The sequence below is a fragment of the Argopecten irradians genome, chromosome 10, assembly GCF_041381155.1.
Source record: "Argopecten irradians isolate NY chromosome 10, Ai_NY, whole genome shotgun sequence".
NCBI classification, from domain to species: domain Eukaryota; kingdom Metazoa; phylum Mollusca; class Bivalvia; order Pectinida; family Pectinidae; genus Argopecten; species Argopecten irradians.
This window is the reverse complement of record NC_091143.1, coordinates 21900870-21922616: the sequence shown is the minus strand read 5'-3', so window position 1 is coordinate 21922616 and position 21747 is coordinate 21900870. Positions and strand designations below refer to the sequence as shown.

At 35.3% G+C, this 21747-nt stretch overlaps 2 protein-coding genes across 2 annotated transcripts; both read left to right on the top strand.

Moving 5' to 3' along the window:
* The first annotated feature begins 4585 nt into the window (after window positions 1-4585).
* On the top strand, window positions 4586-6500 carry LOC138332600 (sorting nexin-24-like). The gene is made up of 4 exons (XM_069280600.1): window positions 4586-4821; window positions 5425-5508; window positions 5812-5916; window positions 6417-6500. The coding sequence occupies exons 1-4, from the start codon at window positions 4762-4764 to the stop codon at window positions 6498-6500; spliced, it is 333 nt and encodes a 110-aa protein (XP_069136701.1). The 5' UTR covers window positions 4586-4761.
* An 8738-nt stretch (window positions 6501-15238) lies between these two features.
* LOC138333391 (zinc finger protein 423-like) lies at window positions 15239-21713 on the top strand. The gene is made up of 2 exons (XM_069281738.1): window positions 15239-15907; window positions 18924-21713. The coding sequence occupies exons 1-2, from the start codon at window positions 15733-15735 to the stop codon at window positions 21191-21193; spliced, it is 2445 nt and encodes an 814-aa protein (XP_069137839.1). The 5' UTR covers window positions 15239-15732; the 3' UTR covers window positions 21194-21713.
* The last annotated feature ends 34 nt before the right edge of the window (window positions 21714-21747 follow it).

Genomic DNA, 21747 nt, shown 5'->3' with positions numbered 1-21747 from the left:
GACAGATATATTTTCTTTTCCATACTACATATGCTTCATCAGCTGACGTTATGTGTTTTTACTTGTATTTCATCACCTTAATACCCTTAGAAGAACTGGGCGTTGACTCATTTCTTTGTAGAATATTTAGGAATTTAGGACTGCAATGCCAAGGACACGAAAAAAAATTCTTCCGTCATTTCAATGTCCAACTTAGGAAAAAGCAACAATGCTTTAAAGAATTTGAAATAAAATAAACTCATTTACTGACGTGCGCATCTCCTAGCATCGGTGATCCAGTATTTACAATGTAACCAAATCTTTTTCAACAGATTAAATTTTAATGGTTCTCATATTATTGATCTGTCAACAATGTGTTCTTGCCTGTCTACTGGTCCCATGCGCTTGTGTAGCTCAAAACACAGTCAGGCGGACAATTCTGTTGCCACCATGTTGATTCCATTACATCTGCTACATTTTTCTATGAAAATTGAGCAAATAATGCTCGTAAACGTGTTTTCCTATATAAACTATGGTAAATTTGAGGCCATGAAATTCACAATTTTGGTAAAGGGCTTTGAGACCTTTCAATCTATGAAGAGTAATTCTGACGAACAAAATGATATACTAATAACCAGTAGTATCTAGGCATGTTTCGTACGGAACCTATCGAAGCATAATGAGTTAGGTCCTACATATATATATGTACATTGCATGTCCCAATTTAGCACATAAGCCCGTGCATGCACATCATTTTCCTTAGTATGTGTACAAGTACAGGTATTAGATTCCCAAAAAGCTAAGTGGGCTACGCGGAAGCTTAACCATTTGTTTGGAAAGAATTTGGAAATTAAACTATGATATGATAGTATTGCTTAAAGCAATTTCAAATGGCGGAAATAAAACCACGATCCGTGGGGGATTTTCCTAACACGCCTTCTTTGTAGTCAAACGTAATAAAACAAGTCACGTGCTTATACCTCATTCATGCCATTGGCCGAAATAAATATGGAATTGTATTATGGGTAAATAGTGATCACATGAGTGTGTGTTTACTTTCAAATAGAGTGATTTCTCTGACCTGGTATTTAGTATATATAATTTGGCCTTTTGACGAAGATCTTATTTTCTCCGTGTTATATGATTCTGTTCTGAAACCTAAAGCAGGTAATTATATAAATCAATGTAAATTTATAATTCTACGAATTTAGCCGGGAGTAGCCGATCTTCGCTGATCCTAGATTAGACGGTTAGACCTATTGAATTGGTCAATTCGCATTATATCATTTATTTACAAGACGTGGAAATGGCAGTTTTATAGCTCATTTCAGTCCATTATTTATAGTAAAACAACACATATGTGCAGGTCAAAATGATATGCATGCAATTATAATAACATTTTGGAGTTCAAATATTTTCAAATAGATAATATTTTCCGAAGAAATGGCAAGCAAACTATCACCATATTTGGAAGTAAACACACAATCACGTGATCACTAGTTACCCATAATACAATTGTATACTCCGGCCAATGGCATGAATGAAGTATAGACACGTGAATTTTTTTTTTTTTTTTACTACGTTTGACTACAAAGAACGCGTGTTTTTACTACAAAAATAGATGCAGATGTATCCCGAGTTTGGAATTAAAACCGCGTCCCGGGAGGATTTTTAGCCCAAATGTTGAATCTGGCCAGTAAGACCGTAACAAAAATTCGTTGTGCCTTTATATAAGTGTATCGAGGGATGTAAATATTTATGTATGATATATATGGACAGAGCAAGCTAACAAGTAAAGCTGGTTTCCCAATGTGTATTGTATACCTGTACTGTGACCTTTATGGCTTTTAAATTACGTAACTGGTATTTTTTGTGATTCACAAGAAAATGAAACATGAAAAAATCATTGTAATATAGTATAGTACGGTATATACCACATGGACTTGGTACGAATATTAATCCACTAAACACATACACAGCTTTTAAACGAATTTTCAACACACGGTTATATATATTAATAAATGATTATGGCCAAGAGGATGGAAATTCGTTGTACAAAGCAGAGTCCTTTTGCACTCTAACTACCTCAGCTCGTACTAACAGCTACGTACACGTAGGCTACAGCTGCATGGCCGGGATGTGCAGGATCAATTTTTTTTTAATTTTGAAATCAAATAAATAAAAACGTGAATTAACAAAATCAACGTCGATCTCTGCTGTATGGTACCTTGGTGCACATACACAGTGCTTTATGAAAGGCTGGCCTTTGATTTCCACTTTCAAGACCAGATGTCGACATCTTTTAGTTTAGATGTCGACATCAATAACTGACAAGTCGGTGTCACACCTGAACATAAACACCATTAATCGCCGAGTTACCGACTTTCTACATAATTATCTTGGAATCATTATGTGGGCAGGCACATGTGGTAGGTCGACATATTCTTCTGTTTATGTCGACATCTTCCTATATGATGTCGACATAATGCCTTAATTATGTCGACATCATTAAGTCGTAAGTCGGCAACTCGATGACAGAAATATGCCACCATAGAAAATAGCTATTTGTGCCCTAATAAAGCATAATATTATTACAAAAATACCTAATAAAGTCCTATACTGCTATGAACGAAGCTAACAACGCTTTTGTTTACCTGGCCCATACACACACGTGTATATACTGCTCGTGCGCTCACAGCATCATGATTCAGAGATACATACACAAACAGATATATCCCCATGGATTATGGATCAACGCAACATCCACAGCAGATCTCGCTTGTGCGATATATGTATCTAAATTATTGACATATCCACCACAATCTCAAGAAAAAAAACGTAAAAAATGTGGTAAAGTATTTACAGATCTCATCCGCCATTACGTCACACATTGTGACGTCATCGTATGTATCAGAGACAGATACACTACACAAGTACTTGATACTGGTGGTATTGATACATTTTTAACTGTAGATAATGCCTCAGACGAAGAATTTGTCCAAATTATCTTCAGAAGAATTTAAGAGGAAATAAATGATGAATGAATGAATGCCCTTCCTGCTTCCATTGTTGACACTCCTAATGTAGATTCATTCCCAGGTCAGCTGACACCAGCTGTTCTCACATCTCTCCAATACTAACTTCCTACATGTACCTTGTATATAGTTTTGACATATATTTAAGAAATAACAAAAAAGAACAAGTTTTAAATTTTGCGTCCCCCAGGCACCCCAGGTAATCTTCTTTGTCAAAAAGATCTGGTGATATTGAAAGAAGAAGAAGAATTATTTATTTCATTCCGACACCGAAAATATGTGTGTATGATGGTACAGGAGAAACATATATTAGATACATGTAGATGTGTGTGTATTCGTGGTATGTATGATATAAATACATGCAAAAAACAGTGGCGTAGAAAGATGAAACGTAATGGGGGGGGGGGGGGGGGTCAAAGGTCCTCAATATTTCGTAACCCCCCCCCCCCCCCCCCCACACACACACTTCACGCGCCCCGCACCCACAGGAGAGACATGTACTTGATATACTTTTTTTCATATATCATTACATGTAATCCTTGTAAACATCTAGACAGTGGTGTCGCTAACAGGGATTTGGTGTTTGGGGGATTGAGGGGGGGGGGGGGGGGGGTCTGAGATGAGTTTTACGATGTTTTTTTTTATAAATTTACGAGCACCGAATGCTGCGTGAGTTTTTCGTGTTTGGGACGTCCTGGGTTCTCCCCCGGGAAAATTTTTATTACGATTTAGAATGGCTGAGATGAGTTTTTACGATGCATTTTGTCGAATTAGCGAGCGCCGTAGCTAAGCGCGAGAATTTGGTTATTGTAGGGTCCGGGGTCTCTCTCTCCCGCCCCCGCCCCCTCCTCCAAGAAAAATATTACGATTTTATGTTTTGATGATTTTTAAGCGTTCTTAACACGGTAATGTTACCTGCATTTAGAAAGGATACTTATCATTAATATTTATGCAACCCAGCGCGATCTGAACATATTGGATTCACTCCATCGACACATTGTTGTGTAACTCAAAATAATAATGAATTGTTTGTTTTACTAAGACATATAAACCAATTAATCTTTTAAGAAGCATTTTTTGAAATGGTATATTCCCTTAACATTTTTAGTCGAGTTCGTGTGTATTGAATTTTCATTATCAAAGGTTTGAACATTACGTTCTTGAACGTTTCAGGAAACGCGCCACGCAGCAGGAAATTTTCTAAAATCAAGTCCTAAAATGTGCAGGGGGACCCTTTTCTCTTTCAAATGTGCATTTTTAGAACGTTTCACTCGGCAAAAATGGGGGAAGACATGAACAAGTGGGGGGATAGTGAAAAGTGAAGAAACAAATAAATAATACAATAGATCTATCAAGATAAGTTGAAAGAAGGGGTTTATACATGTACATGTACATACATGTATGTAGATCTATAAGTTTAAAAACTTTTGCCCGATTCCACTGTACTGTATACTATTAGATACAATAAAAATGGATTAGGTTAACGTAAAATATAAAAATTTATAAAAAAAACGGAAAAGGAAAAAAACGTGATACATATTTAAAAAATACTATAAATATGCTACAAAAGACGGTGTGTAGTTTGTGTCCATTATTAAAATTCTCCTATTTCCGGTTCAGTGTCGTAAGTATAAGTCGTACAAACGTTTGAATCATTGGACTGAATACGATAAGCGTACATGTGACCAAGATTCACGATCAGGTGTAAACAAAAATATTGAATTGAAAACGTACTGAGTTCATATCAATGATTCGCGTGACTGTACCAAGCTTTAGGAAAGTCGGAGACCATAATGATTCCTATACAGTAAGTACTACCCAGTTTGCTTACCACTGCTATTGTATTCCTTTCATATATCAAGAAAAATGTACTTGATAAATTGTGATGACTTGGGCCGAACTAACTCATTTATACTGGGCCTATTAGTCAATGTGTGCAGTGCACGATCTGAGGGTATGGTTCAGCATATACGGTCTCTTTATATTAGTTATTTGTGAACGATCTGTGGTTTACTAGCATTGAACTCAACAGTAGTTCCGAAGTCTATAGAGAGAGAATGGAATCAGGACTTTTGTAAACCCACATAAAGACACGCCCCCTTTGTTTACACCAGACCAGGTATGACTAACACAGTCTAGGCCTACAATATGCATATGCATACTGTGTACAATATACACTTTACATATCTGTAGTAGTAGCTGGGTCTTAGTCTAGCTGTTAAACACCCAGGATCATGGACAAATAGAGCTGTCAATATAATTATTTTATTATAATTAGCTAGTTGCTCTAAATAGGATGGGTAACCACTCCATTATTTTTGTATTTCCAATTCCTAAAATGCTATGCACATTACAATATATCTTTATATCCTTTTCATTATAATTACAAAATTTTCTTTGTTTTCACCAGGTTTTCAATGTTGAAGTCTGTGCTGCCGGGCGACTGACCAATGTAGAAAAGCGTTATTCAGAGTTTGAAGATTTCCATAAACAGGTACATTTTTAGGCCCTTAAATGCTGTTTTTTCCCCATTTACTGATACCCAATATCAAACAAGTATAAAGATGATACAATAGTTAATAAAATTAGATTCTAATGTTGATGATTACTATATACATTTTGTAAATCAAAAAAGTTTTATTTGCTGAAACAAAACGGAAAAAAAAAAAATACTATGTCATTTCAGTACCTGACAGTAGTTATAAATGTATTATGTTAAAGTTAATGGAAATATACATATATATTACCTTTTTATTTTTGTAACTACAGTTGTAATTATAAATTTTATATATTGTAGCTGAAAAAGATCATAAGAACTCCTGAATTTCCTCCGAAAAAAGTGATGAAATGGAATCCTAAAGTCCTGGAACAGAGACGGGTTGGCTTGCAGCTATATCTTCAAGTTTGTGTTGTTTTTTGTATATGCTTTGCTTTGCTAATTTACCATGAATGCATACATGTATAATTTGATTTACATTGAGTTTTAATTATTTTGCCTGATATTGACAGTAAGGTTGTAGGTGTTTCTCTTGGTTACCTGGCTGTCCTCCATCTTCTGATCTTGACAATTCATAAAACACTGGTTCTAATAGGACATATAGAACAAACACAATTTTACCCAACCAAATCAACCACTCTTCATTTGTAATGGGAGTATCAGTTGCCAGGTACATGTACTTGCTTATGTGCAAGCTTAAAGGCAACTTTGACAAAGAGTCTTAGTCCGCATCCAATAGTGCATCACAATGTCCATGCTATACCATATAGGACTACCTACAATAGGAATAAAATAAAAAAAAAAATAATGATATTCAAAGTACAGTATTGTACACTTTTTTATGGTGAAGTTTCTGATAATTTGAATTCAATACTGATTAAAAATATATTTCAATATGCTTTCAGGGAGTTGTACAGAATGACTATATCACAAAGATTGTTCAGAGGTTCCTGTGTATAACACTACCTAGTACCTCTAACATGGAGTAAGTATCAAATATGCAAATTTTACTGCCAATTTTTTTCAATACTGGTCTTAAAGTTTACACGGAATGGTTTGGTATATAGAGCTTGATAAATGCGTTATTGGATAAAATATAGAATGGAGAAAGTGCGAGCTTCATAGCGGTTCACGGTATTGGAGAGATAATGCGGATCTATTCTCTAGAACACACCTGAAGCCACAAGCCATAAACCCCGAAAAACTTATTCGGGACCCCTGAACATCTCTGGGTTAAAGCGATTACTGCAATACTTATATTTAGAGGATTGTGTTACACAATAAGTGGATGTACATTAATATATCCATGTACTTTGCTCAGGATAACTGGATACCAACATATACACTATTATTATACCAAGGTTTTGTACTGGATTGATTATAGATGTTATCCAGAAACCCGGATCTCGTGTCGGATTTAAATGTCTAAACAATGGATCAGTGGTCAAACTAGCTTTAATAATATTTGGATAGCTGGAAATTTTTCTTAACATTAAAAACCACCAACTAGGCCTATCTCAATACGTCTGACATTATTGATGTATGATTCTAAACAAAATTTTTAGATTTGCATCCTCAAAGACATATATGTAAATTATCGCATTCTTTTAACTCTGGTGTTATTTTCAGATTCCTACTGAAATGTGATCGATCCATTTGTTTTTTTTGAGGAAATACATTCAGCTTTCATATAATACAGCACATCCGACGACTTGTTGATATTTTGCTCAAGTTCAATCATATTAATGTGTCTTTAATTGAAAAATAAATCATGCACAGGTCAGACGAAAAAAAAGAGACTAAAGATTTCTATGTCTAATTCGAATATAGCACCTTTCCCAGGCGTGGTAAATATTTCAAAAGGAAAATGATTGAGGCGAGACTATCTGATTTTAACTAAAAAGAGGGGTCGAGTAGAACAAAGGGAAACCAGATTAGGATATCATCACAATTTTAAAATAGAAGAAAGGAATTTTGGTCTTTTTATAGTTTACTACTTGACCTGTCACGTACTTTGTTAATCTTATTGTCGGTAATTACATTTACAATGTTTAGTTACACGTATTTATGAATTGTCTATATTCAGGGTTATTCTTATTTTTTTTTTTAATCCCTCCCCCCTAACACCCCCCCCCCTTATTTATGTCAATATTGATATTTACCGTAAGAAATACACAGGTGAGGTCTTGGAAAATCCGTAGCACCATCTGTCACCAATTCTCATGTATACAGCGAAAAACTATTTGTCAAAAATGCTAATGAAAATTGTGGCCATTAACAAAATTTGTCTGTAGCTTAAAGCATCACATGTTTCATGAATGATAAATTAGTTATGCAAAGAGTAAGACGATACAGATTTCAAGTTTTAGGACACTTATACCAAATTATTATACATATATACATTGTACATGATTACTGTTAGTATTACAGCCTGAATAATATTTCCTGATTTTGTATGTATAGTATGACATACTTCAATACTCTAAACTGTATTATTGTAATAATCAAATTGACAAATTATTTTGCGGACCCCCAGGGGGCATAACAACCTTTGGTTGCTATAACCCCACTACCAAACAACCTACACTTGTGGTCCCTGTGATCAATCCCGGTCACTTTCAAATCAAGCCATGAGTTGACGATCCTTGATTAAGCACTGTAGATTTTCTATGAATGGATAAATCAATAATTGCAATGTTTTTAAGCCAGATGAGTGTATGACTTTTGAGTTTTTATCACATTTATTTAATTAACCAGGTGATTGATATGGACCCTCCGGGACTCTTGTTTTCTGAAAAAAATACCATCTAGTGAAATATACATAGTCAGGTTTTTGTTATGGTAATAAAAATCTAGTCGATTAGATATACATCTCATACATTGTATAATGAACTGTGACTTTTCTACTGTGTAGATATTAGAATGCAGTTATCACAAGGTAGACCACCAAAGGAGATCCAAACAAATTAGTTTAAGCTTTTAGCTTTATCAATTCCCCTTTTTACATTATTTATAAGTGTTCACCTGTATATAATGGTTTTTTAAATTTTTTTCTGAAGTAACTTTTACAATATAAACTGAAGTATTATGTACATTGTATTTCCATTTGAAAAATCAGTTAACTATCCAATTTTGTCGATGAAGTGTCTGCTATATTTATTCATATCCTATTGGTTCTTACTACAGAAGCGTATTAGGCTCACATAGGAAAATAATTTTCAGGATAACGAAAATGTTTTTACTTTTTTGCGGCTGCCATATAATTAGCTGGCAGTGGCCACTTATATTAGATATCTTGAGGCTACCAATTAATTTATCTGGCAACCGCCAGAAAAATAAGTTGCAGCTGCCCTGATAACTATATATATATAACTATGAATTTAAGTGGCCGCCGCCTTGTAATTATTTGGCAGCCACCACATAGTATCTGGTGGCCACCAGATAATTTAGAGGCGACAGCCAAATAAATTAAGTGGTGGAGGCCAGATAATTATTTGGTGGCCACCAGATACTAAAGTTGCTGCCGCCAGATAATTATTTGGCAGCCGCCAATTAAAACATTTCCGTTATCCTGAAAAATATTTTCCTATGTGAGCCTTATATATTCACTTCTGTATCTTACAAAACAAACTCAGTTGTGTTAAATGTACAATGTACTTTCACTTTTACAAGCTGGTATAATTGTTGTAATCCGAGTTTAAGATTACTGTCTTGAGATAAAAAAATGTATTTCCTTACGGTCATAGTTTGTTGTACATATATACATATATTTGGTATGTCAACAACATTTTGAATACATTGTTACATATGTAGCAGTTGTTCCTTAGATTTGTAGTTAAAGAAGAAAATGCCATTCTAAACCTATGTTATAAAAGTTTTATAACAATTTGACAATTTTACCCCTTGTGAAATGACTATCACCTAAGTAGTTAGATATCATTTCAATGCTTTTATAAACTTCAACATTTCATTGTTTTTAATTTCTTCAAACATGGGCCAGGGGTTTCCATGCTTGTATTCCAAGTAAAAAGTATTATTAGTTACGTATACCGTCTCTTGATATTTTTAACATCATTTTTTATTTTTTTCTAAAATGGAGATTTGAACATTAAAGCAGAAGTTTTTAATTGTGAAAGTTCTCCTTTACCTTATATAATTCAATTTTGCTTGTTACGAGCATTTTCATTGGCTTAAAAATTTACTTTATCAGCCCATAAAGGAAAAAATGGCGTAGCCGTTTGTAACGTTGCTTCTGATTGGCTGAGATGACGGCGTAATGATTTCATAGACAAAAGAGTCCAAAAATGAATTTTGAATATTGAAGAGATTAATTATACTATAGTAAATTGAATTATAAGGATTAATTTGAATAGATTTTTTATGTTATGGAGATATAACACAAAAATCTTCTCGGTTTATTTAGAGTACACTCAGATTTTTGTGTTATATCTCCATAACATAAAAAATCTTTTCAAGTTAATCCTTAAATACAATGTAGATGAAAAGGATAGAGATGCTATCTGAACCAAACACACACCTTTATACATTGTAACACTGAACTTATAGTAGCTGTAAGTCTGTTCCTTATAAATATAGTTAACATTCTACTTGTATTAGATAGATCTCAATTATTGATAGACATTCCAGGCTGGTAAATTTGAGGTACAATGCAATCTATATATATCTGTATATTTACATTTGAGTATCTACATGTAATTAACCTTAAATAAGGATACATGTCTCATATATAGGCTGATGGTATACATAGACTCAGTATGTATTATATATGTTCTAGTGTATCGCCGTTTTACTGAAATTCAACATAAGGTTATTTGTATTACAGTATAATTTGTGTGGCCAGATTTAATATTTGTTTTATACATGTCAGTATACAATATTGTTGGTGCAAAGGTATATATTATTTCTACTTCAAATGCACACTTTTGTAATGCAATATAATTGAAATTATTTAAATCAATTGTTTAAAAAAATCATATTTTACCTGGTATGTCTTAGGGAAAATTGTTAGAAGCCCATTCATTCCTGGAGACAGATTCAAGGGTTGGATCAGTTCATCATGTTTCAGGGATGAATGGCATATGGTTCACAGAGGCAATATTTCCATATTTATTACATTAATGTAGTGATTTTAGTTAGTTATATCACAGGGAGTGCAACCCCTGCTGCACATTTTGTTCTGTACACCTGATGTACACCAAGGATTTACAGTTATTGTGTAATCCTTGTGCACACTAAATGACTGTTAACCAACTTACTTTTATGTTTGCATATTGGTTGTAAATTTAATCACAAAAATATAATACCACAAAATGTTTTTAACAGCAAGTCAAACAAAGTGTTTAACTTTATAATCACACAGCAGTGTCTGTAACAGAGTTTTCTGATCTATCAGAGTTACTTCCCTTCGTTTTACTGTTGGAACTGTCGGAGTGAAACAAAGGGAAGAAACTCTGAAAGGAAAATATTAAAATGGTAATGAGCCGTTAGGCATGCATGAAACGCGTGAAATTAGGTCACGCCGAAAATAATTCGGTTGATTGTAGTATTTTGATATTTTCTGGGTCACATCTTAATGTTGATCATAATGACCATCTGAAACTATTTATGAACTTTAAGTGTGTACATATATCAGTTGTACTGTATGCATTATGGAGTATAATATATACCTAATAAGTTTTTTTTCTGTCTTGATCCAAAGGCATATGTTTCTGGTCAACGGGATTTTTTAATGATATCTAATGAATGTATATTATACCAAAGTGTTGTCATCAAAACGTGTAAAGAGAAGATCAACATTTTTGTTCAAAATGAACTGCCATTTCCAGTATTGTCACTGTCAGAATATGAATGATTCTTAAAATTGTTATTGCATGCAGATATGTACACTACTACAGTATATTTTAATGATGTATAATATCATGTGCTGTCTCAGAGATTTAGATAGTAAATCTCCGGTTGACTACATGTACGAGCGCATCGTCACTACTTTTTGAGAGAAAAAAAACGATGAAAGGGTTTTATTGCTCCTTTATATTATAGAAATAAAGGAAATTATTGATTTATGTTGACTTTTGAAATTGTTAAATCATTTTCTGAAATAAAGTATACAAGTGTACTTCTGCTTTGACTTTTCAATGCATCAGTATACCAAAGCAACGGAGCATTTAGAGGGGGCATCGATCCCGCATACACATGGAGAGTCTTAACTTTATATTCATAACACATTTTGAGACATTTTAACCATTTTGTCATGATACTAAGATATACATCTAAATCTCTTATCTCATATAAGACCTATGAAGGACATTTCCTAAAATTGTTGACTTTTAAGTGTTCAGGGTTCCCCATCCCCAACACGTACTCAATTATCATATAGCCTGCTTATCCACAGGTAAAACCCGGCGCCAAGTGACTTAATGAGCAAATATCAGAAATTGTTTCTGGTATTACATGTAGTTTTAAATATGGTATCATACATTGTATGTGCATGTACATGTAACTGGCCAAAAACGTACATTTCATTGACTGTGCAGACCAAGACTCAAACTCATTGTGATTGTAATGGTAAATATACATAATAACATGAAGTCAAGATACACAATGTACGAGAACGGATCTAGTGACATACATACTGTACAACGTACATACATGTACAATGTATATACACTGTAGTGCGCTTTTGCTGTTTTTAGCCCACTATCATCAGATGGTGGGCTATTCAAATCGCCTTTCGTCCATATCGTCCGTCCGTCCGTTAACAATTCTTGTTACCGCTATTTCTCAGAAAGTGTTGAAAGGATCTTTCTTAAATTTCATACAATATGTACGTTCCCCTAGGGCCCTAGTTGTGTATATTGCATTTTGGGATTGGTCAGTCAACAAGATGGCCGCCAGGCAGCCATCTTGGATTTTGGCATTTAAAGTTGGTTACCGCTATTTTTCAGAAAGTCCTGAAGGGATCTTTCTCAAATTTCATATGTAGATTGTCCTCCCTAGCTGTGCATTTACATTTTTTGACTGATGAATCATCGGATTTTGGTAGTTGAAGTTCATTACATGTACCGCTATTTCTCATAAAGTGCTGAAAGGATCCGTCTCAAATTTAATATGTAGGTTCCCCTATGGACCTTGTTGTGCATATTACATTTTGGGCCAAATCGATTAACTGAAGGGCTCAGTCTCAAATTCCATATACATGTATAGACCCCGCATAGGCCCTAAATTTGCTTAATGCTGGTTGGGACCAATCGCTGTCAGTCAACAAGATGGTCCACTGGCCACCATCTTGGATTTTGATTGCCAAAGTTTGAAAAGCAGATAAAAGATCCCTCTTTCAATTGTCAGACATTGATCATTCTTTGGTAGGTGCCAAGATCCCTCTGGCAGAGATCCTAACAAAATGGCATCGAAACGCTTTGAAATTAAGTATAATTAAAGCGTAAAATTATGTAGCTGAAAAAAAATCTAAAATTCGTTTTATAAATGTTAAGTCTCATATGAAATGAAAACTCATATATATAAGATCCTACACGTACATTTTACTTTCTTTAACAAAATTAAAATCCCAGATTTTTTTAAAGGCCCGGAACCACTACCTTTCAGGTGCAAAACATAAATTCTTAGTTAAAAGGGCCACTACCTTTCCAGAGCAAGATTTTAAGGTTTCTTAAAAACATAAATAACATCAGAAAATACATATCGATGGCCTAAGACGAGGAAACAACACCAAACATATGCCTGTTTTATGCCAGATATCCTGTGTAATATATGATAACTATGGAGATAAATTTCGTTGTTTTTCCGTCTCGCGCAGTAATATTCAACTACCGCGCAGTATTTAGGACGACGGTGGGAAACATAAGACGACCCGCGTTATGAGAATTTACATTTCATTTAATTCAATCAAAATTTTCGGAAGATAATGATGAGTGGCGTATTAACGGTAAGTTAATAACTTTTGCGACTCTACATAATTATCGAATTCGTTTTGCATTCGCATTTTAAAAATTAAAAGCCGTTTCGGAAAGATACATGTGTGGGCCTTTAATAACATCTGAAAATATATACCGATGGCTTAAGATTAGGTTACAACACCAAACATATGCAAGATTCCCTGCGTAACGTTTCCTAACATGTATCAAAAATCCTAAAGAATCTCAAATCGGACAAATCCCTCGGACTAGACGAACTCCACCCGATGTTCCTGAAAAACACCTCTGATACAATATCATATCCAATAACGAAGTTATTCAACAAATCAATTTCAACAGGAACTCTCTCGGATGATTGGAAAAGGGCTCGAGTGTGTACCATTTACAAAAAAGGAGATAAGTGTGAACCGGGAAACTATAGGCCTGTGAGTCTCACGTCAGTTGTTTGTAAAACACTAGAAACTCTAATAAGGAATCATATAGTAACATTTATGAGGAAAAACAAGTACTTCTCCAACAAACAATACGGTTTCTTATCAGGTAGATCAACAACATTAAAACTTTTAGAAGTTTTGGATAAATGGACAACTGCTTTAGATAAAGGTGACGTAGTCGATTGTATAAACATGGATTATCAGAAAGCCTTTGATACAGTTCCGCACAACCGTTTACTGAATAAATTAAACTCATATAATTTCAACCAGCAGATGAAAACTTGGATTTCAACTTTTTTGAAAGGAAGACATCAAATGGTAACAGTGAATGACAAAAATTCCGAATGGTCAAGCGTAACATCAGGAATTCCACAAGGATCGGTTCTTGGACCCTTATTATTTGTGATATTTGTTAATGATCTTCCAGACATAGTGTAGTCAGACGTATACTTATTTGCGGATGATACTAAAATATTCAAGTCTATCCGTGGCAAAGATGATGCTCTAGATCTGCAAAGTGATTGAGATACAATGTCGAAATGGAGTGAAACGTGGCTTCTAAAAATGCACCCAGATAAATGTAAACACATGAGGATACACAAACAGAGAACAAGAAACCAATGGGAGGAAATTATACAATACCAGCTCAATGGAAAAACACTGCAACATATAGACCAAGAAAAAGATATAGGAGTTATTGTAGATTCCACGTTAAGCTCGACAGCCATATATCAGAGAAAGTAAAAAAAAAGCCAATTCTATGTTTGGACTTTTGAGAAGAACTTTTCAGTTTTTAGACATCAAATCATTTATTCCGCTATACATGTATAAATGCTTAGTTCGGTCTCATTTGGACTATGCTTGCCCCGTATGGGCGTCTTACCTACAGAAGCATATAGAAATGATAGAAAGTGTCCAAAGAAGAGCGACAAAATGTCTACCAGGAATGTCACATCTAGCATACAGTCAAAGGCTGGAGAAACTGAAATTACCGACATTGGCATATAGAAGTATACTAGGAGACATGATAGAACTCTTCAAAATTTTTGATGGAGTATATGACTCTGAATGTTGTAACATTTTTTCTTTATGGAAAGATGCAACGGACCGCGAGAGCAGCAGGGGGCATAGGAGGAAGCTATTCCATACAAGATCTAACTATGAGATTAGGAGAAACTTTTTTTCACTAAGAGCTACTAAGATATGGAACGATCTACCAGAGGATGTAGTGAAGGCGCCAAATATAAACTCCTTCAAAAATACGTTAGACAAACATTGGAATGAACAAGAACTCTTATACAACTACAAAGCCTTTATACATCATTAATTTATTATTATTACCGGATAAAATGTATTAACTGTAAACTTTATATTTTGTCTGAGTCTGGTATAGAGGACTTTACATATAAGTCCTGAACCAGAAATAAACTTATCTTATCTTATCTTATCTTAACAATGGAGAGTCATTTTATTTAGGACGACGGCGGGAAACATACATTGTAAGATGACCTACGTTATGAAAATTAAACTTATGATACGTGTAGTATTAATGGTAAGATAATAGCTTTTGAGCCTATACAAAATTATCGATCTCGTTTTACTTTCCCTTCTTTTAAAAAAAAAAAATCAAAGCCGTTTCGGAAAGGTATTTTCCCGTAAAATTCCCTGTCGGTGCCTCATCCAGTACACCATGAGCTCTCCCCTTCGCAGTAAATGTACTTCCGGTTCCGTTATCAACAAAGGTTTAGGTCCTCCGCCTACACATCTAGACCTGGATGTGAAAGCAAAGCCATTAATTCGGAAAGATTGAGTGGTAAACAAAAAACTTATTGACGATGGGGAGTCTTAACATGGCTGAGATTTCCGTAGATGCCCAATCAGGGTTTCTTACAATCCGCAGTCGCCACAAACTTGACGTAAACCAGAGTAAAGTCATGGGGGCCGTTGCCATTCTTCTTGTCGAGCCATCATCCAACACGAATGAAAGTTCGACTTCTACATACTCTAAAGGTTTGCTTATAACAGACTCTTAAAGACATATAAATAGATTTATAATGTATGTAATCACTTAATGAACTCTGGGCAATAATGAACGTACACGTGTAACATTACTGATTAGTTAAAATTTAGTTTCAATCTTTCTGATCAATTCATTTGAAAGTACTTGTGTACATGTATACAAACAGTGACTATCAGGATTTAGAACGTTTTTCATTCGTACTAATTATATAATATCATCCATCTTCCATAACACAATGTTCACACCACTCCGTGTCTATCTGTATTACAGGTAGGGCGTTAGACGTACCTGCTGTCCCCAGTGTATGGTAACGGGATCCGGCCCCGGTTGTTTGGTATCTACTTCCGGAAAAATTGTACCTAAACAAATGAGAGGGGTACGTGCTAAATCGCTTTAAAAACTCGATAGTATTTCATTTGTTTATTAAAACCTGTCAAAAATTAAAACAGTGAAAGCTTAAAATTTTAATATATCCAACAATTATATGTGAAAATGAGAATAAAGCCTCTTTATTTGTATTCAAACATGTAAACTGGATGGTATTTCCGTGCAAAACTGAGAAAAATGTGTGAAAATATGATCATATCTCAAGATATGGGATGCATTTCTTTAAGATAAGATGTTGAATGAAGAATTAGGATAGAACAAAAACTATCTACCACTTCAAATTTATCGTAAATACATCCTTTTTGCCATAATCGATGATGTTTAGTGAGCATGTTATGACTAGAGTGTACATTGTACGTGTTTGGTACGCACAAAATACCGGTTTGGTATATCCATTAGTGTACGGTTTGGTATAACAACCTAGTTATTTTTGATTCACAAATAGGGAGCCGCAAATAAAGCGTGGTATACATGTATAATCCCCGCGCTTCACAGTTGGTATGAAAACCCAGATATCAAGCTCAAAGTAAGAGTTATTAATGCGTGTATTGTAAAACTGAAAAAAACCCAGCTGGTGACAAAAATAAACAGTAATTTGGTATTTTGACTAGTTTCCAAGACTACAAAAAAATACCAAAAATTGAAGGTTTGAAATAGCAAAAGGCACAACTAGGGCACTTGTCTGATATATACACAGAAAACGCGTTTCGCAGGGGATAATAAAATCCGATTTACTGTAGGAACGAACAAACGATCAAAGTAATGAACAAGCAAAAAAGGACACACGAAAGAAATCTTTTTTTTTTGTTTGACCTGACTACTTTCGTACGAAACACTATATAATCTTATAATTTTGAATATCTTAGCATTATCAGCAGAGAAATATACATTTCTGGTAGATCGTTCATGAATATTACGGACAGTAGTGGGCCCAGCACGGATCTTTGAGGGATTCCTGATGATACGTCTTTCTAAGGATTTCATATACGTTCTTGTTCTTTTCAATAGGAATGCTGTTTAAATAGATGTAGGGCAGTCGAACAACTGAAATGACACCACGGCCAGTAAATTATGGAGAATTGGATATAAGCTGTTTCATAATAATGAACACTTGAATAAGCATCGTTCGTTTCGCCCTGTACAATGTAGATAACATCACGGGAGAGATTATAATGGTAATAAATTGGTTTAAAAATATAAGGACATCAATATTATTTTCATATGTAATAAAATGCGTATCTGTAAAAAGAACACAAAGATAATGTGTCTCCTCCCCTGGGGGTGAATAAAATATCATAGTAACCAAAACAATATCATGAGTAAACATTACGCATGAGTATGGAAGTATAAAAGTGTCTAAGACTTAATTGATTTGTATTTACAATGCTTAATAATTAATTGTTGCATACTTGTTATAGCGTGTGGTGTTTTTTTCGGCTTTCCCCGATATATACTTTGATATGGCGAAGCTACATACTTTATATATATATATAACAGCTACCAAACACCAGGATTACGAACTTACATGTATATAAATTTAATTGTTTCTATGATTGTAATTATGTATCGGCTCTTGCTGTGTAATATGTTAATTTGACTGCGCGAAATGATAATGCCGTCCTTAGTTATCCTGTTTTTATTTGTGAATCAAAAATAACTAGGTTGTTATACCAAACCGGAATTTTGTGCGTACCAAACACGTACACTCTAGTCATAACATGCTCACTAAACATCATCGATTATGGCAAAAAGGATGTATTTACGATAAATTTGAAATGGTAGATAGTTTTTGTTCTATCCTAATTCTTCATTCAACATCTTACCTTAAAGAAATGCATCCGATATCTTGAGATATGTTCATATTCTCACGCATTTTTCTCAGATTTGCATGGAAATACCATCCAGGTTACATGTTTGAATACAACTGAGCGACTTCATTCTCATTTTCACATACAATGGTTGGACATATTAAAATGTTAAGCTTTCATTGTTCGAATTTTTGATAGGTTTCAATAAACAAATGAAATAATATCGAGTTTTTAAAGCGATTTAGCACGTACCCTTCTCATTTGTTTGGGTGCGATATTTCCGGAAGTAGATACCAAACAACCGGGGTCGGATCCCGTTACCATACAGTGGTCCCTATTGCATGGTCGTAAACTTAATTTAGGATTTTATTTTTTATTTTATTTATAAATAGTGCAATATACACATTCACACAGCGATACAAATTGTATTCTATAAATAGTACAATATACATACACACAGCGATACAAATTGTATTCTATAAATAGTACAATATACAGACACACAGCGATACAAAATGTATTCTATAAAGAGTACAATATACATACACACAGCGATATAAAATGTATTCTATAAATAGTACAATATACATATACACAGCGATACAAAATGCATTCTATAAATAGTACAATACACATTCTATAAAGAGTACAATATACATACACACAGCGATACAAAATGTATCCATATTGTATTCTTCTTGGTGGCATAGTTGTTATTACTAGTATAGAAATGTACATGTACAATGTAACTGCACTAAAACTTTTAAATTAATAAAATTGTATAATATGGTTATGATTCACTATTTTCCAGGAATCAACTCGACATTCACATCAACAAGAGGCACTCAAAAAGACGTTATCAATATAACAGATCCGCTAGCAAGGGACACTGGCTGTTCATCTTTTGTTGTTCCGTCATCTGCATCACTGATAAGTTCACCATGTGGATGGATGGGACGAGAGACCGCTGCTCCTTCGCTGTCGGCACCGATTCAAGAACACACCTTGTCGAAAAATGGATTCAGCAATAAAGACAGTCCACAAGGTAATAGAACAGGAACAAGACATGACAGAGATTGGAATCCAGAACCTGCACAATACAATCAACCGTCAATAGATGATTCCACACATACATTATACAATCAGAATAGGAAGAAGCCAACGACGAATAAATCACATAACGAAGACAGCGTACCGACAAGGAATGTTAGTGTTATAGACTTAACTAACGTACAACAAAGTAAACAGATTTCCAATGCATCTACTTCAGCGACATCAGGTGATACTTTTAGAAAGCAACCATCAACTAGCACATTTCCACGTCCCGTTAGAGAACCACGAACATCAACAAACTCGCGATTTGCACAGTTTAATCATCCCCCTCGAGTCAGTTCACCTTTCTTATCAAGAATGAACTCCCAGCTTCAAAGACGGAAACACAGAAATATCAAAATCAGCAAAATGATTCAACAGCCAGTGAGTCAGCGGATGAATGTTGCGAAGTGTTGTGCTTGTGGTGATGTATTGACAAGTTTTGCTGATAACCAGACGCACAGTATCCGACACAACTTACACAATCAGTGTGTCGTATGCGGAATTAAGTTGCCGGTGACAAGCAATTTACGAAGACACTTTTTCGGCCACATTCACCATGTTGCGTTCACGTGCCCGTTCTGTCCTGCTATGTACAGACGGAAGGACAATCTGACATCACATCTGTTTCAAAAACACAACATCAATTCGATGCAACGAAGAAGTCAACAGATGTTAGCACGAATGGACAAAGTTCCAAAACAGGATCAGGAAGGAGACGGAACTCGTAAGTCCTCAGCTTCACTTCATGATCTCTCTGATCCCCAACAATCTGTTACCGATCGCGAGGTCCAACCAACCTCTCCTATGCCTGCGGACGCTACTGATACTTCAGCATTGTCGACAACTACAACTGCATCCGATTCAGTTATGCAGCATCAAATGGATACCAGCGATTCTTCATGTTCACAACAACCAGAAGAAAGACAGCCGTATCCTGAACCTGAAAGTGGTCAAAGTGATAGTTGTCCAATAGAAATAAAAGAAGAGCCAGAAGGCCATTTCAATAACAATGTTGTCCAAATTCCAACGCAGACGGTGCTTGGAGACAAACAGTCAGAATCCGACCAGACGGACAATGTCGCTTTACATTCGGACGGTACACCACATCAATCAAACATGCAAGATGACGGTTCACTGTACAGGAGCTCGGGCTCAATTCTTAACTACAGTTGTAGCGCATGTGATGTAAAGTTCTCCGAGTTAGAGAAACTTCATCATCATGTCGCTACCTTCCATTCAGATGAAGTATCAACGTCAGGAACTGGCGAGGAAGCAAATGCCAATATGGGTAATGGCTTCACAATCACGCCGACTACTAGTTCAGAAGGCCACGGTGACTCGTTGGAAGGGCAAACAATGTACCTATATAGTGACACTTCGAGGTCTGATATGATCGATCAAGCAATCAGATCGGCAACTAACAATCGTCGTGATCAAGTCGAAGAAGTAATTGATATAGAAAATCTGGGCGACATGTCCAATTATCAACAAACTGATTTTGCAACAAATCATCATGATGGAATTTCTTTCAAGAGTCGGGAAGATATGTTGTCTAAATCCTCGGAATTCTTAGGTCCTGCCTACCAAAGTATGTTTCCTCCGCCTTACGAGTCTTCGCAATCGAACAGCATGTACCAAGGTTTCAATATGGATAGTTCTAGTACTGGATCCTGTGGGAGAAATAGGATCAGTAAGGGCAACAATAAGTGTTCAGTGTGTGGTGTATCGATGACAACGTGGGAAGCGATCCTTGAACACGGGGACCAGCACTCAGGCATGCTTCCGACAGATCTAGGGGCTGGCAGGAGATTCCCATGTGTCGTGTGTAAGACAGTTCTTAGTACCAAGGATTCGCTGAGGCGCCATGCCATTAATCACATGGGGGTGCAGCATTTCTGTACGATGTGTTCCGCTGTGTATAGTAGACGGGACAATCTACTTAAACATATGCGGGATACTCACGGGGTCCACTCACCCAGGACTTGACTGTCAGATACAAATGTACATGTATCAGCATAAAGCCGTACATAGTTATATTCAAGACATCATTGTGACATACCAGACTGTAGAGTGATTAAAGTACAATATTATATGTATACTTGATCCCTATAATTGTATCCGTGCTTTCAATATGTCTGATTATATTTTCTACTTACATTCGATTTGTTTAACATTAAATATTGCAGAATCTTGAAATGTTTTTGTTTGTTTGTAATTTACGTGTACCATGTCTCCGTGTGCTTTTATTGGGTCAACCTTGAGAAACAGGCGTCCATTTTGTGGCTATCGCCTGCGATGAATACCACTAGATTACAAGATGAACTTACCCATAAACTCTGTCAAAAGTAAGAACTTAACACACAAGAGCTGTTGGAGAACAGCAAAGCTCGCCTATTCAGAAGAAGTTGATGTTCAAGTATTTAGTATTTAAACATGGAAATGTGACAAATTAACAGACTAAAAAAAAACTAAAGGGCCCCAAATTGGTTGTATTATCACGTTCTGCATCCACACATATTAGGAAAATAAAATCATAAACA